At 33.7% G+C, this 15,886-nt stretch overlaps 1 protein-coding gene across 1 annotated transcript in view; it reads left to right on the forward strand.

The window, feature by feature from the left end:
- Nucleotides 1–15,886, forward strand: part of ANKRD31 (ankyrin repeat domain 31) — a 95,844-nt gene that overhangs the window by 57,417 nt on the left and 22,541 nt on the right. Inside the window, exons 13-16 of the mRNA XM_008578110.1 lie at nt 4,786–4,948; nt 6,508–6,623; nt 8,572–8,659; nt 13,044–13,140. Of these exons, the coding sequence (XP_008576332.1) occupies nt 4,786–4,948; nt 6,508–6,623; nt 8,572–8,659; nt 13,044–13,140 (464 nt within the window). The remainder of the gene's footprint in view (nt 1–4,785; nt 4,949–6,507; nt 6,624–8,571; nt 8,660–13,043; nt 13,141–15,886) is intronic.

A 15,886-nucleotide genomic window follows, 5' to 3' on the forward strand; every position in this document is an offset into this window, starting at 1 on the left:
TGTTATACATAAAACTGTCTGATTATAGTGATGTTACATGTGATGGCTAGTTTTTTTTTTTAATCAAAATTTCTCAGTGCTTTTGGGGTAAAAACATGAATTGCTTTTTTTCCTGCAGGTTTGTTGTGTCTTTTTCTCCTTTGTTTTTCTGTCCCAGGCAGCCAATAATAAAAGTATCACAAGAGAAGATTACTAGGGTCCTTATTTTAGTGACATCGAATTTCGAATATAGATGCTTCAGATTTTTTAACTTATCTTTTTGTTTGACAAATATTGGGAGAAAACTTTTGTTGTTATCAATAGGCAATATAGACTTCAGAAATAATTATTGCTTTTGAAAAAATAGTTAAAGAAACCACCACCACCAACATAAAACGACTTTTATATAAAAAATTCCTTAGATCCTTCATGAATACCTATTTATCTGTCTCTCTATATTTTTAAAACCTTGGTGACTTTAATTTTGTGAAAGTATATTCCAGCTGTTTTTAGTCTAAATGTAGTCATGTCTCATGAATACCTATTTATCTGTCTCTCTATATTTTTAAAAGCTTGGTGACTTTAATTTTGTGAAAGTATATTCCAGCTGTTTTTAGTCTAAATGTAGTCATGTGAAAGAATAGTATTATTGAATTTATGATTTATAGAGATAAGAGATGTGAACTAAACATTAGGAGTAATGCCAAAGCAGGTAGGCAAATCTTCAATGTGGCTTCTTTTAACCCAAAGAAGCTCTTTGGCCTTTAAGATATTTAAATTAAGAAATAAGAGACAAATTCTCAAGGTTGTATGGTCATGAAATAGAAGAAAGCATATAGAAAGAATCATTAAAGCCATGAACCTAATGCTTATTTGTACAGGGAAAAAGCACGTAAAGTGAAACCACTTAAATAAGGTTAAAAATTTCATAGTGGGAAAATCAGGTTTTTTGACATTATCCTGAAAAATGCCACATAAAACAAACAAACAAAATGTTAATTTTCTTATTTGTACTTGCATTCAGGGTCACCAACATCCCTGTATTTGGAGAGTTGTTAGAAGGACTTACAGAACTTAGTATATAATTGTACTCATGGCTAAGGTTTATTATAGTAGTATAGTAATGATACACATCCAGATCGTAAGAGAAAAAGACACAGTGGAATCTGGAGATATCCATGTGAAGTCTTTCTTGTGCTCTCTTCCTCACATGGAACTTCCTCTTGCCCAGCAACAAAAATATAGCAACATATATACTGTTCTTGCCCAGGTAAGCCCATTAGAGACTCAATGTTCAAGATTTTTATTGTAGGCACCCTCTGTGTAGCACATACCAAAATTCTAGATTCGCAGAAGCATAAACCACATTGCTTGTGTAGACGGTTTAAGCACAGTGAGCCACTGTTTTCAGTTAGGCAAAGTTTTATATCAGTGCAGAGTACTGTTTATAGCCAAGTTCACAGATGCCAGCTAAAGGACAACTGGGCAAATTACCTTTCTGGATAGTAGTCTTAGGCCTGCTGTGTTAACTCTTTTCTAAACAGTCTTATTTTTAGGTTGTAATTGAAACAAGTACTAATTTCTAGAACAGCAAAAGACTTAATAAATTGTGTTTTCTTGGCCTAATTTTTCTGGCAAAGTTGTATGACAGCATATAGGACATCCTTTATCTTACAGTTGATCTTTGCATCATGATCTCAAGGAAGATCTTTTTTCAACAATTTTTAGAGACATCACAAGTTTTCCCTAGGTCTGTTAATACTTTCATATTCAAATCCTTGTGATTTTCTTTTTTTTAAGCTAACAATTTTGTCAGTTACTCACTCATCAGTGCCTTCACAGGTGCTTCAAACATTTCTCCAACATTATTTTAATGCATGACTTAAGGAAATTCTACATCTTTTAATTTTCACTTTGCAATCAACTTGAAGTATATTTCCATTTTCCTGTCCTGTACATTGTAGGATGTTTAGCAGCACTCTGACCTCTACCCATGAGATACTATAGCATCCACATCCCCCAGTTGTGGCAACCAAAAACATCTCCAGACACTGCTGAATGTATCCTGGGGGACAGAGTCATCCCCAGTTGAGAACTACTAAGTTTTACAAATGAAACAATTGAATAGAATGAAGAATCTAGAAATAGATCCACACATACGTGGTCAGTTGATTTTTGACAGTGGTGCAAAGGCAATTAAATAGAGAAAGGATACTTTTTCAACAAATGGAGTTGAAACTTTGGATTTCCATTTGCTTAAAAAAATGAACTTTTTCATTATATATAAAAATTAATTTAAAGTGGATCATAGACCTAAATGTAAGAATTAAAACAATCTCCTAGAATAAAATGTAGTAGAAAACTTAGTGATTTTTGAGGTGGGCAAAGATTTCTTGAAGAAATGTTATTTCTATTAATGTTAGACTTCATAAAAATTAAAAAATTGTTCTTCAAAGACACTATTAAAGTAAAAAGGCAATCCTCTCCTCTCAGACTGGGAGAGCATATATCTCTCAAAATATATATCTGATAAGTAGATTGTATCCAGAATGTATAAAGAACTGTTAAAACTCAGTAATAAGGCAACCCAATAAAAATGGGCAAAAGATTTCAATAGACACTTCACCAAAGAAGATATATGAATGGCAAATAAACCCTTAAAAAGATGCTCAGCATCATTCGTTATTGAGGTAATGCTAACTAACACCACAATCAGATACTATTACAAACCCACTGGAATGACTAAAATTAGAAAAATTGGAAATACTAAGTATTGGAGAGACTATGTAACAACTGGAACTCTTCTAGATTGCTGGTGGAAATGCAAAACATTACACTTGGGAAAACAGTTTGGTAAATTTTTATTACATTAAACATACACTTACCATATGAATTATTGGTTCACTCCTAGATATTTACCCAAGAGAAATGAAAATTTTTTGTCCACACAAAGACTTGTACTAGAACATGCATAGCAGCTTTATTCATAATATCCCAAGGGACCTTAAAGGGACCTTAAATGTCTATCAACTTGTAAATGAATAATTAAATTGTTAAAAGGAACAAACTATCAATACTCAGCAGTAGTATCAGTGAATCTCAAAAGCATCATACTAACTCAAAGAGACCAGACACAAAAGACTACATGCTGTATGATTGCATTCATATGAAATTCTACAAAAAGCAAAATTAAAAGTGATGAAAATGAGGCTCAGTGATGGTAAGTAACTTGTCCAAGGATATAGCTAGTAAATAGCAGGAGTGAGTTTTGTATGCTTGACTTTAAAATAAGGGTGTTTTCCTTTATGCTGTGCTACCTCTAGGGACTATCCTTAATCATTTCTACTGGCACATTTGATCCTAAATTTCTCTGCCTCTTCATCCCTGGACACGAGCATAAAGATAAAAATCTGCTGGCACACAGTATGTCTCCATTTTAACAAAATTCTGACCATCTCTTCCTGATCAGAAGTTTTTCAATGATTTGAATCACTTGCTTGCCCCTTCAAGTGGGATCACTGGCAGTTTTTTTACTGACTTATACCATAATCTAGTTAGTAACCATTCTTAACTTTGATCACTTACAGATTTCTTTTTTTTTTTTTTTTTTGTCTTTTGACTTTTTCCGTGTCCGGCAACGGATCACAACCCTCAGTGTTGCTCCCGTACTGGACCGGGGACCGTCAACGGGATTGCAACCCTCGGCGTTGCTCCCGCGCCTCGCTCAGCCAGTGAGCGGGAACCGGTCCACAGATTTCTAATACACAACTTTGAGTTACTCAGAGCAACCTTATTTATATTGGAAACTTTTTTTCTCCAAAAAATGTCATAACCTCTTTGACCTCAGTTTCCTTTTCTGTAAAATGATTGGGTTGGAGTAGATTATTTCTAACTTTCCCTCTAAGTCTGTTATTTAGGATACATATTGCTATAGGGAAAATTTTAGAATGGATGTTAGGTTCCTAGACTAGTTAACAAAACCTCTTGAATAAGCAGTATACCTGAAATAGTCCAAACTGAACTTTAGTCAACTATATCAACTTAAAATACAGTTTATAATATAATACAGTCCTGAAACAGTTCTTTCCCACTTTTCCATCCCATCCTGCAGCAGTGTGGGGAAGGACAAGAGGCTCTGATAAAGAGATAGGGTAAATCCTTCTGGGCATCAGTAATTCCACATTTGTGTGAAAGCAGCTTAATCTGTGCCGCATCTACACCTGTGCTGTCCAATGTGGTAGCTGCTAGCTACATTTAAATTTTAAATTTAAATCAATTAAGTAAAATTTAAAAATTCAGTTCTTCAGCCACATTAGCTACATTTCAAATTCTCAGTAGCCACATATGACTAGTGGCTACCCTACGGACAGAGCAGATACAGAACATTTCATCATCGCAGAAAATTCTACAGGGCAGTACTAATCTAGAATTGGGCCTACCAATGTCTGCCTTTTACTGCAATGAAGGCAGCATGTTGTACTTTCATGCCATCATATTTGGTTCTCTCATGAGGCCCAATCAGGCCAAATCAATGGGTCAGTTTACAATTGCCATATCAAATTTAATCAAATATTTTTTTGGCCAGAGTTTGAAAAATATTTTTTATAACATTTATTTATTGGCAGCTGGCCAGTACAGGGATCTTAACCAATGACCTAGGTGTTATAAGGCTCTTATAAGTTTAACCAACTGAGCTAACCGGCCAGCCCTTGATAATTTAATGCTCGGTAACAGTGTTTTGTGATGAAAGCAAAAATTATTCCTCTTAGGTGTCTGTAAAGATAACTTTGAAAAAATACCTTGTAGGCAGCTGAGATTCTTCTACAACACGGAGCAAACCCTAATCAAAAAGACCAAAAGCAGAAGAATGCTTTGGATCAAGCAGATGATGAAAAAATGAAAGAGCTATTAAAATCTTATGGTGCTATTGAGACTGGTAATAGAGATAAGAGTAATGCTATAGTCACTGGTATGTATGTCAATATTGCTTGCTATTTCATACAGATGTATACCTCTTCTTAGAAAAATAAAATCTTCAGATTTGTAGTATAAATTGTTTTATAACTGTGGATAGATTTTTCCTATGTTTATCAAACTCTTGAAAAGCCATTATTTATTTTTAGAAATTAGTGTTTTCAAATTTAGTTTAATTTATAGATCTTATTATCCTATTGGATTAGAGTTACATGTTGAGTGAAACATGGATCATTCATTAATCAAACATTAATCTGTCTGTCATGGAGTGTGAGATAGAGACATAACTGAAACCAGTCAGATTAGTTTACTTATAGTGGGACTGGAAAAGGGTGACATTATACTGAAGTCTTTGCAGCTAAGATTCCATTACTTCAAAATTTGAAACACTTCATACATCGGTTGGACTCATGCCAACTTTTCAAAAATCTAGTATTCTAATACTAGGATCTTGATTTGTTAAGTAAATAGACATGTGCATATGTAATGTATTATAGTGAAAAGAATATTTCAAGAGAACCTACAGCTAGGCAGAATTTTATGAACCAAGTTTTAACAGTAGATTGCATTCTATTAAGTGCTGAGGAAAGGGAATTGTTCTTCCTTTTCCCTCATACTTGAGGCTTGACTCGTAGAAGAAAAACTCAGAAACATATCTGCCTTCACTGTGAGTGAGAATGCTGATGAGAGAACCCCTGTCACATTTCTCCCCTAACCTACCACTATCCTTACCAACCGTTGATTTTCAAGAGAGGAATAATTACTGGTATGATTGGTTAGAGCCAAAGGTATTCATTGTGTCATATTTTATTAGTGGGCTAGGTCACACGTAGATCAAGGTCCGGACTAATAGAAGTTTCCTCTTTTCATTGCCTACTACCACATAGTGGTCCATAGGGTCAGGGCCTTTCTTAGGCCCCAGCCATTTCTCTCTCCCTTTCCACAGCCATACCTGAAGGTTCACGTCTCATGATTTAGATCAGCTTACCAGAGAAACCTTGCATTTGGAGTTACTGGGCACTCTGTTATAAAGTGCTGTATCTATTCCCACATGTCTGTTGTTTCTTGTGTATACACTTCCTTGATCTGTTACTCCAGAAGGTTGAGGGGTATAGGGTACAATGGTAATATGGAGAAAGGGAATCCAGAATAAGAGGAGGGTCCAAAAGAACTTTACAGAGGCAGTGAATCATACTTATAGTGGTTAAGAGCATGGACTTTGGAGTCAGATAAGATCTAATTTCAATACTAGTCATGTGATATTGAGCAACTTCCTGAACTGCTCTAAGCCTCACTTTCCTCCTCTGCAAAATGGATGTAACAAACTACATACCTCAAAGGGTTCATATGAAGATGAATAAGGTGATTGATGGAGAGTGTTTGTCATCAAGCATGTGATACATGCTGAGGAAATACTAACCATAATTAGGCAATTAATAATAATTATGAGGTGCTGACTAACATTAAGATATTATAATAACTGTAGACTTAATTTGTCCTTCCCATCCTTGCCACCATTAAAACTAATATATTTTCTAATTTTATTTTTTAAAGTAAAAATTCCTACTGTCCGGTCAAAAAGACATAAACAGTGTTTTTGTGATAATGGCAAAACTGTTGACCCACCTTCCCTTTCACACCAAGAAAAAACAAGAGAAAGCCTTCCTGTGGTGAGTGAAGTTGAAATTCTCTCATTCTTCGACCTAGAAAATATGGTTTTTTGGGCCAGCCAGCCATCGGCTATTGACAGCACTATTTCCATTTTATGGACACACAGGTTGAAGTGTTTTTTGTCATAGGAAAATAATATAGCATAATTGAACAGAATGAGCCAAGAAGATATGCTGTATGGTTTATTCTCAATTATCTGCATTGAATACAGAAGCTATGAATTAGCTGTTCTTTATACCTAGATTGAGTTCTTTGGCTACTTGTCTCACAAACACTGCCACTGTCACTCACTCTAAAAAGTGTCTAGGATACATAGTACATAGAAAAGACTCTGGAACCCAGACAGAGAAGAGGAAAGCAACCTGGTTTAGCTGTCCTGAATTTATAGTTTGTGGGGTTTTTTTTGATAGTGAGAGTTGCTCAATAAAATATATATTGATTATAAGATGGATATTCTTAGTTTGACAAAAACACAAAACTTATTAGCCACACCCTTCTGAAGCAAGGTAGCATCCTCAACGAAATATTATTTTGAATAAGTTTCTGCCAATGGTAGCCAAGACTGGGTACATCCACAAAATGAGAATGACAGAGAGGAAAGATGGCACCAAAAAATGTTTTCTTTATCTTAATCTGTAGGTAGAGGCTTAGCCTGGGCACAAGTTCAAGTCTATAGTTTGCTTTTATAACCATAAGCCAGTCACTGTATAAAGAGGTAAACCTTGGGTTTTTTTGTTTGTTTTACATGTTTACATTTTATAGTTTTACTTTGATGCATTTAATAAATGACAGCAATAAGATTGCTTTACTACATAAGTAGATGGTTTTATTATGTGCATTTTCTATATGCTCTGTGGGCACCAAGGTAAAATTTCAGAGCAAAATACTTCAGAAAGCTTTAAGGACCTAATCATTTTAAAAGTGAATGTGTATTGAGAATATATTAAAGGATGGATAACACATATGAGTCTATCATCAGTCATTTATTGAGCAACAACTGTGTACCTAACAATGTGGAAATTATACACAAGTATAAAAGCCATGTTCCTGCCCAAAAGATGTCATCTTGATTAAGAAATATGTGTAAGACATTATATATATTAATGCTAAATTATGTAGCACTGAAATTTTTAAGTAATTCTGAGAAAAAGGAAATCAATATGGATAAGATTAGTCAGGGGTTTCGTGTATGAGATGGATTTTATTTTATAATAATAAACAATATTTATTGAGCACTTAATTTGTGCTGGCATTGTCCTTTGCATTTTTACATGTGTTATTCAATTCAGATGCGTAGAGGATAATTAACTTGCTGGAATCACCCAGCTAGGAAGAGGTGGAGCCAGGATTTAAACCCAAGCAGTCTGGTTCAATAGCCCACTCCACGATTCTCTCATAAGAAAGAGAGGCATCTGGGCAGAGTAAATTGATGGAATCTTAGGCAGGAAGATTAGTACAGGTGAGCATGAAGGGGTAGTTTAAAATCCCCTTTGTGAGTTTTTGAGAGGGTAGTGTTTTGTATTTCTAAGGTTGTGTGTGAGATTTTAATAGTATGCAATGATAGTCATAAGTCTTAAAGTGAACTTGTTGCATATATGTGATCTTTAAATATTAGTTGCTGAGTTGTTTATCTTTTTTTGTCCTGTGCCTCATAATTTTAATAGAAGTCAATGAGAAATAATGATTCCTTATGTGTTTGATACCCTTACTTTGTCTTTTTCAGGAGATCTACATAAATCGTGATATATTAAGTTAACTTTTTTTCAAATCTGCAACATTTGTATAGTTAAGGTTAAACATAGTATGAGTACATTTTGAGCATAAAAAGAAATGAACATTTTTACAGCGCTTTTCCTTAGCACTTTATTTACTGTGCATTTGTCAATGGCATATCAGAGAGCACATCTACCCTCTTATAATGAAGTTTCTAATATTTTTATCTGATAGCATCAGACCATCAGTGGCATTCTACAAGATATAGAAGAAAAACAGGAAAATTTATTAGAGTTTGAAATAAGAAACCTTGAAGATGCAGGTAAATGTGGACTCATACTCAGCTATGATTATTTTAGACATCCAGAGTCATTGCTATCTCATCTTTTTAAGGCACATGTATTTCAAAGCTCACAATGGCTGAAAAGGGTGTCTTCTTTTTTATGCGAGAGAGCATTTAAAGTGCCAAGAATTATCATTAAGAGTCAATGATGCAAACCAGTACTTTGTGTATCATTGATAAAGATACAACTACATGCAAGGTATAGCATAAGTAATTTGAGAAACATTCGGAACGATGATCAGAGATATGCTACTACTAGTGATATGTTTGGACAAGGATATGACAGAAAACATACATAAGATAGTGACTGGAGATGAGATTATGTTACTCCTGGGCTCCTCAGCTTCATCAGCTATGGTAACCTTTAAAAATAGAAGAGGAATGTGCAGTGGTGACACAAGTAGAGCAAATCCTCTTACTTTTTAGATGAGCATGTATACCAGGTAGATGTCTTATTACATCTTCCTGTTTGCAAAACACCAATGATTCAGAATAGCAAATTAGACGCTGATCCCTGACCTAATAATCTTAGCTTCTCAATACATCAGTGAATACTTGCAAACCCTTGATGGCTCACAGCTATATTTTCTTGAGTTATGATTTACAAGGTAGAAAGTAGCTCCTGATAGATTCAGATATGAATCTTAAAAGTTAGTTAGAAGTACTTTGCTAAAAATAAAGTAATTTAAAATACTTCATCAATCTTTTGTAAAGGAGGATACAATGTTAGTTCATTTCTCGTCCTAACTCATGTTTGTATAGTCTTTAAAAAAGTTACTTTCTTATAATTGTTTTCTTATAATTATGCTTTTTATCCTGGCTTCACATATGGTTCATTATATTTTGAAGAAAATAATATAAAATAATTCATACCTCCAAACAAATATGTACAGTTAGTATATTTTATTTACTATTTGTAATGTACATATAAGATGATTTTTCTAAGTTCATAATTTTTCATTATAAAAGGCATATAGATACACATCAAAGAATAATAAAGAGGAAACAGATGCTTAAATTACAACTATCCCACCAGAATATCTTGTTATATTTGTTTCCAGGCCTTTTTTTTTTTTGGTCTAAGAATATAGTTATACAGTCAAACCTTAATAAAACTGTTAAAAACAGTTTGATCTAGCTAGGTGCATTATTTTTGCATTCTTTTTTCCATAGCCATTATTCTTAGTGATTATATATTATCCTGTTCAAGAAATGTTCGACAGTTTACTAAATTTTTCCCTTTTTGTCGAGCACTTAGATTATTTCCAATTTTTTGCTGTCACGCTATATAACATGTAGCTTTTTCTAGACTTACAATTATCTTCTTAGGAAATATTAACAGAATTGGAATTACTGGGCCAAGTTATATAAATATTTTTAAGTCTGTTAATTTATATTGATATATATTGATTTCCTAAGGTTCACCTTAGGAAATAATACTAATTTTCACTTCCATCAACACACCTTGGTGTTTGATTTTGTGTAGTAGCTTCAGTATTTTTATTTAAAATAATCATACTAGTTTAATAAGAAAACTAGTCCTCATATTTTCTTTTGCCTTATTGACTATTAGTAGTATTTTTCACTAGTTTTATTTCTCGTCTTGTGAATTGACTGTTCTCATTCTTTGTTTGTTCATCAATTGGAGCCTGTTTTTATAATAAAATTATTGACCCATTTTCCACCATAACTTCTGCAAATACTTTTTCAGCCACTTGACTGTCTTTTTATTTGTAACGTGTTTGTTTGTGTTTAAATACATAAACTTGCAAACTCTGTACAGTTGAACCTGTCAGCCTTTTTTCTTTTGCTATTTCTTTGCATTCTTCTAAGAATAGGAATCCCCCCAACCCCCAGATTCTGTAGATTAATTGTATTCTTTTATTACCAGTACAGTGAATAATCATAATCCCTTTATTTTTGTCTCACTGCCCCTTGAGGTAGGAGAGGTAAGGCAAGGGGACCTTAGAATTCTTGGGTGATGACTAAGTTCTGATTGTGGTTGGCTCTGCCACTCTTTGACAGATGTTTAAAACTCAGTCTCTTGAGAATAGTTTTCTGAGACTTTTCTGAAACTTCTACATGGCCTGCTACATGGAAACTCCTATGATATAGGCAGTGCACATTTCCCTTTCCATGTGCCCTCTCAGTCTCCTCTCAGCTTCTGTATGTTTCTGCTGGTCCATCCTACACAAGACTCTCACCCTCAGGTAGAAGCCCTTGTAGGCAGGAGCACAAGGCAGGCTCCACACCAAGTCCTCAGAACCCTTGAATCTTGGACCCACTGTTAGAAGGGAGGACAGTTACTTCCCAGCACAGCAGCGACTTTCTCTCCCTGCTGTGGAAGTTCCTCACTCCTTAGGGTCTCACCATCTAGGTGTTCAGGGAAGAAACCAGATACTGATCTATTGTCTCCCCAACTGAGAGTTCAGTTATGTTCTTGAAATAATCCTTTGAGGAACTGTCCCCATTAGGCTTGAGATAAAGGGGAGAAACTCCCCCAACCCTCACCCTTGCTGCTTGCTCAGTATGGAGATTCCCACTCAGTTAAGCAATGGTTCTCTAAAGAAATCTCCTTACAAATTCACCTCCCTCTGCATTCTGATACTTTTTATATCTTTCATCTGGATAAGAGATTCAAGAGTAAGGGATCTTACTATGTACGTTTCTTTGAAAATTTTTCTCATAGAGATCTTAACATTCACTTTGATATCAGATATCTTTAGTGCCTCAACTTAACTGAAGCAGAAAATGCCATTTTAAACATTTTTCCTAAGCATTTTAATAAATAACTCATCTGAAATCTCTTTTCTGCATGTGGTATAAAATAAGGATAGGATAGGGTTTCCCCCCATATTATTACCCCATTTACTCACACTTATTTGTTGAATAATTTCTGTCATCCTCATTATTTTATAATGCCTGTTATCAGATATTAAAATCTTACATATATTAAGACAGCTTCTAGGTTCTCTCTAACATTCCATTGATTAGTGTTGTTTTTTTGATTAGTATATAGTATCAAGTTACATGTAAAATATCTTTATACCCTTTCCTATAGAAACATATAGAATATTTTAGGTTACTGTGATGTATTATTTTTACCTGTGGTTTAAAATCCAGTTAAAAAACCCAGTGTGATGGGGCACATATATAATTTAAATGTCTTTTAATAAACAGTGTCAAATCTGGTAAACACATTTATATCTAAATTCTTAATGATCATGCACATTTTTCCCTATTGTTAGCATATGCATTATATTGTAAAACTAATCCTTAGCCATAGTATTAGGGAGGTAGAAACAACTCAGGGGACACTGACTCTATACTTATCAAATTATTTGTCTGATTTGCAAAGGAAGGTTCTGGAACAAATTTCAACTCTGAACCTCATGTTACTTCCCACCACTCATTTTCTCAAGTTACATAGAAAACTGTACATTGGTCCAAAAGAATTAGGAAAAACCTTAAGAAAGTCAAAAGTGAAATGAATAGCAAGTAGCATAAAAGAAAGAAAATGTTTTTGTTTAGGTCTTACAGTTTCTTACTTGGGATCTGGATTTGGACACAGTTCACATCTATGTGTAAATCCTGTAGATTTGTGGATTTGTGATGAGGGAAAGGTCATGAAGCAAAGGAAGAAGTAGGAAAAATTTAAGTTATTATTTTATAATAGTAAATGTGTAAGATCTATAAGTGACCTTAGGTATTCATGTAATGCTTCCTAAGTGTTAAGTGCAAAGAACAAGAACTGATAGCATGATTGTAATATTTAAGTACGTGTAATATATAATTATATAATATAAATATTTAAACAATAAATTAAATAAATGTGTAAAACAAATTTCACACACACATATACACACACTCATACACACCAGAGTATTAACAACAATCTCCTTTGTGGAGTAATAAAAGAGAAGCATCTTTATAAACATTCATATTGTTTAAAACAATTTTTTTAATGTTAATATATTCCTTTTGTATTTTAAAAAGTACATAATTTCAACAGACAAAATATTTATTTTCTTTTACCACCTTCATTTCACAAATAAGAAAGCTGATCAGAGAGGCCACATGACTTATCCATGCTCACAGAGCTCAGTCAGTGGGGTAGAAGGATCAGAACTCACGTTGTCCTGCTCTTCCTTGGTACAGTGTTCTTAACTATATACCTCAGGGCATTTCCCTAGAATGACATAAATAAAATAAGCCTGTATTTAGATATCTGGGCCATTAATATTAGGGCGGAAGGCAGGGAATAATGGCTTTTTAAAATTAACAGTAGAGCTAAGTTCTGTGTGACCAAATTTAACATTTACTATCCCTCAATTGACTTTTTATTCTATTACTGTGTTTCTAGAACAATACATTGAAAAGATGTTAGAGATAAAAGAGGTTATGGATAACGTGCTTGCCAAACAGAAAGCAGAAAGGGATGATCTGGCTAAAAAATACAGGTGAGTAAAAAAGTTAGAGTTCTTTAGAGTTTCTAGAATTTATCCATTTTTAGCTGTAATAGTTAGGCCTAGAATTTCTTTTGAGTACAAACATTGTTTAGGACAAAAAANTTTTTGTCTGAACTCCTTGTTTCACATAGTTTTAAGTGTAATTTTCTTTCTTTTTCTCTTTTATCTAGATTCTTGCATTTATTTTATGCTACTAGTTGTTTGCTAATCTGATTTCTTCTTGCTGCTGCTGTTTTTTTCACTTATATATACCTCTACTTTTAACACGCAGTCTCGTGGAGTTCAGTACCAACAACTCTGAACTTTGCCAGGAGAGGCAAGATATCTATATTATCACTTTTCCTTAAAGCAACAGCTTTTAAAGTGTGGTCCAGAGACTTCTGATGGGTCTGTGAGACCATTACATTTCAGGGGGTCTGTGAAGTCAAAACGATTTCTTATAATAATACTAAGATGTTATTTGCCACTTCTGCTCTCATTCTGTCATGAGTGTGCAGTGGAATTTCCCAGAGGCCACATGATGTATGATTACTCTATAGGCTAATGGAATACGTGCTTGTAATATTCTAGTGATTTAAAAATTTCTCAGTTTAAATTCCTAAGACAATAAATATTGATAGATATAATCCATATTAACAAAAGCTCTTTGGGTTCTTCAATAATTTTTAAGAGCATAAATAGCTTCTGAGGCTAAAAAGTTTGAGAATCACTAGAAATAGTGTCCATTACTGTGAAAGTCAGTGTGGTATAGGTGAGCATAACCAAAAGACAGAGGTGTGGAGGTGTGATGAGCAATTTCCTCTTCCTTAGTTCTCAAGATCCTGAGAAATTTGGTTTGGGGAAGGCACACAGGATGATGCTTGTCTGGATAGTCCCTCTGTACTTGAAAGAGTCTCAGTTAGGTTCATAGTACAATTATAGTAATTATGATTGAATTACTTGATGAACTAACCTTTATTAGGTCTAGCTGAGTTATCACTGTTCACAAAACAGTATTGTTCCTCCATAGCTAAGGGAANGCTTTTTATCCTGGCTTCACATATGGTTCATTATATTTTGAAGAAAATAATATAAAATAATATAAAATAATATAATTTAAAGTGCCAAGAATTATCATTAAGAGTCAATGATGCAAACCAGTACTTTGTGATAGCATGATTGTAATATTTAAGTACGTGTAATATATAATTATATAATATAAATATTTAAACAATAAATTAAATAAATGTGTAAAACAAATTTCACACACACATATACACACACTCATACACACCAGAGTATTAACAACAATCTCCTTTGTGGAGTAATAAAAGAGAAGCAGGCGAGCAAGTGAGGGTACTCTTACTTTTCATCTTTATAAACATTCATATTGTTTAAAACAATTTTTTTAATGTTAATATATTCCTTTTGTATTTTAAAAAGTACATAATTTCAACAGACAAAATATTTATTTTCTTTTACCACCTTCATTTCACAAATAAGAAAGCTGATCAGAGAGGCCACATGACTTATCCATGCTCACAGAGCTCAGTCAGTGGGGTAGAAGGATCAGAACTCACGTTGTCCTGCTCTTCCTTGGTACAGTGTTCTTAACTATATACCTCAGGGCATTTCCCTAGAATGACATAAATAAAATAAGCCTGTATTTAGATATCTGGGCCATTAATATTAGGGCGGAAGGCAGGGAATAATGGCTTTTTAAAATTAACAGTAGAGCTAAGTTCTGTGTGACCAAATTTAACATTTACTATCCCTCAATTGACTTTTTATTCTATTACTGTGTTTCTAGAACAATACATTGAAAAGATGTTAGAGATAAAAGAGGTTATGGATAACGTGCTTGCCAAACAGAAAGCAGAAAGGGATGATCTGGCTAAAAAATACAGGTGAGTAAAAAAGTTAGAGTTCTTTAGAGTTTCTAGAATTTATCCATTTTTAGCTGTAATAGTTAGGCCTAGAATTTCTTTTGAGTACAAACATTGTTTAGGACAAAAAAATGACATTATAAGATTGCCTAATGTGTAACCTCCATGGGAATTATACTTCCCAGAGAGATATTTTTCTACTTTATTACTTGAAATATAAAGAAGAGAAAATTTTAATATCTTAAAAAGTTGTCTACAGTGAAGAATTTTATAACAGCTCTTCCAGTCCTGAATATTTGCTATCACAAATGTTGTCCTTCTAAGCAGTTGATTAATCAGTTAATTAATTTTGTGTTTTTGTGTACTTCCAAACTCTCAGGGATCCTTAAGGAGTTTTATACTGATTGGATTGGTTATATACCTCTTCTCATTCTTTTTGAGAAAGATGTTACGTATTTTTTTTTCTTGTTTGGGTATTATTTTTTGTTGGTTTTTCATAGACTTAGCTACACATGCCCCTATTCATTATCACATTTAATTTTCCTTTATATTTTTGTCTTATAATCATTTGATCCCTATTACATATTCAATTTTTTCTGAACTCATTTAAAAATCATTTTGCCTTTCTATCCAGCAAATAAGTATCATATGTTCCTTTCTACTTCCTGACTTGTTTTCTGTCAGTACAAAGCAAGTGAGCTTGTATGACCTACAGATGGGTAATTGACTATAGGATGTTTTCTGGGGGACTTTGGAGAGGCTAACTTTAACTTCCCTTTAGTGTCCTATGTTTAACAATACACCAGGAACTTTGAAAAGTTCTGGATCAATTGGGGTTTTAGGTGTGTAAATCCTGATTAATATTGCTATAA

Source organism: Galeopterus variegatus, unplaced genomic scaffold (assembly GCF_000696425.1).
Source record: "Galeopterus variegatus unplaced genomic scaffold, G_variegatus-3.0.2 Scaffold1632, whole genome shotgun sequence".
Classification (NCBI taxonomy): Eukaryota; Metazoa; Chordata; class Mammalia; order Dermoptera; family Cynocephalidae; genus Galeopterus; species Galeopterus variegatus.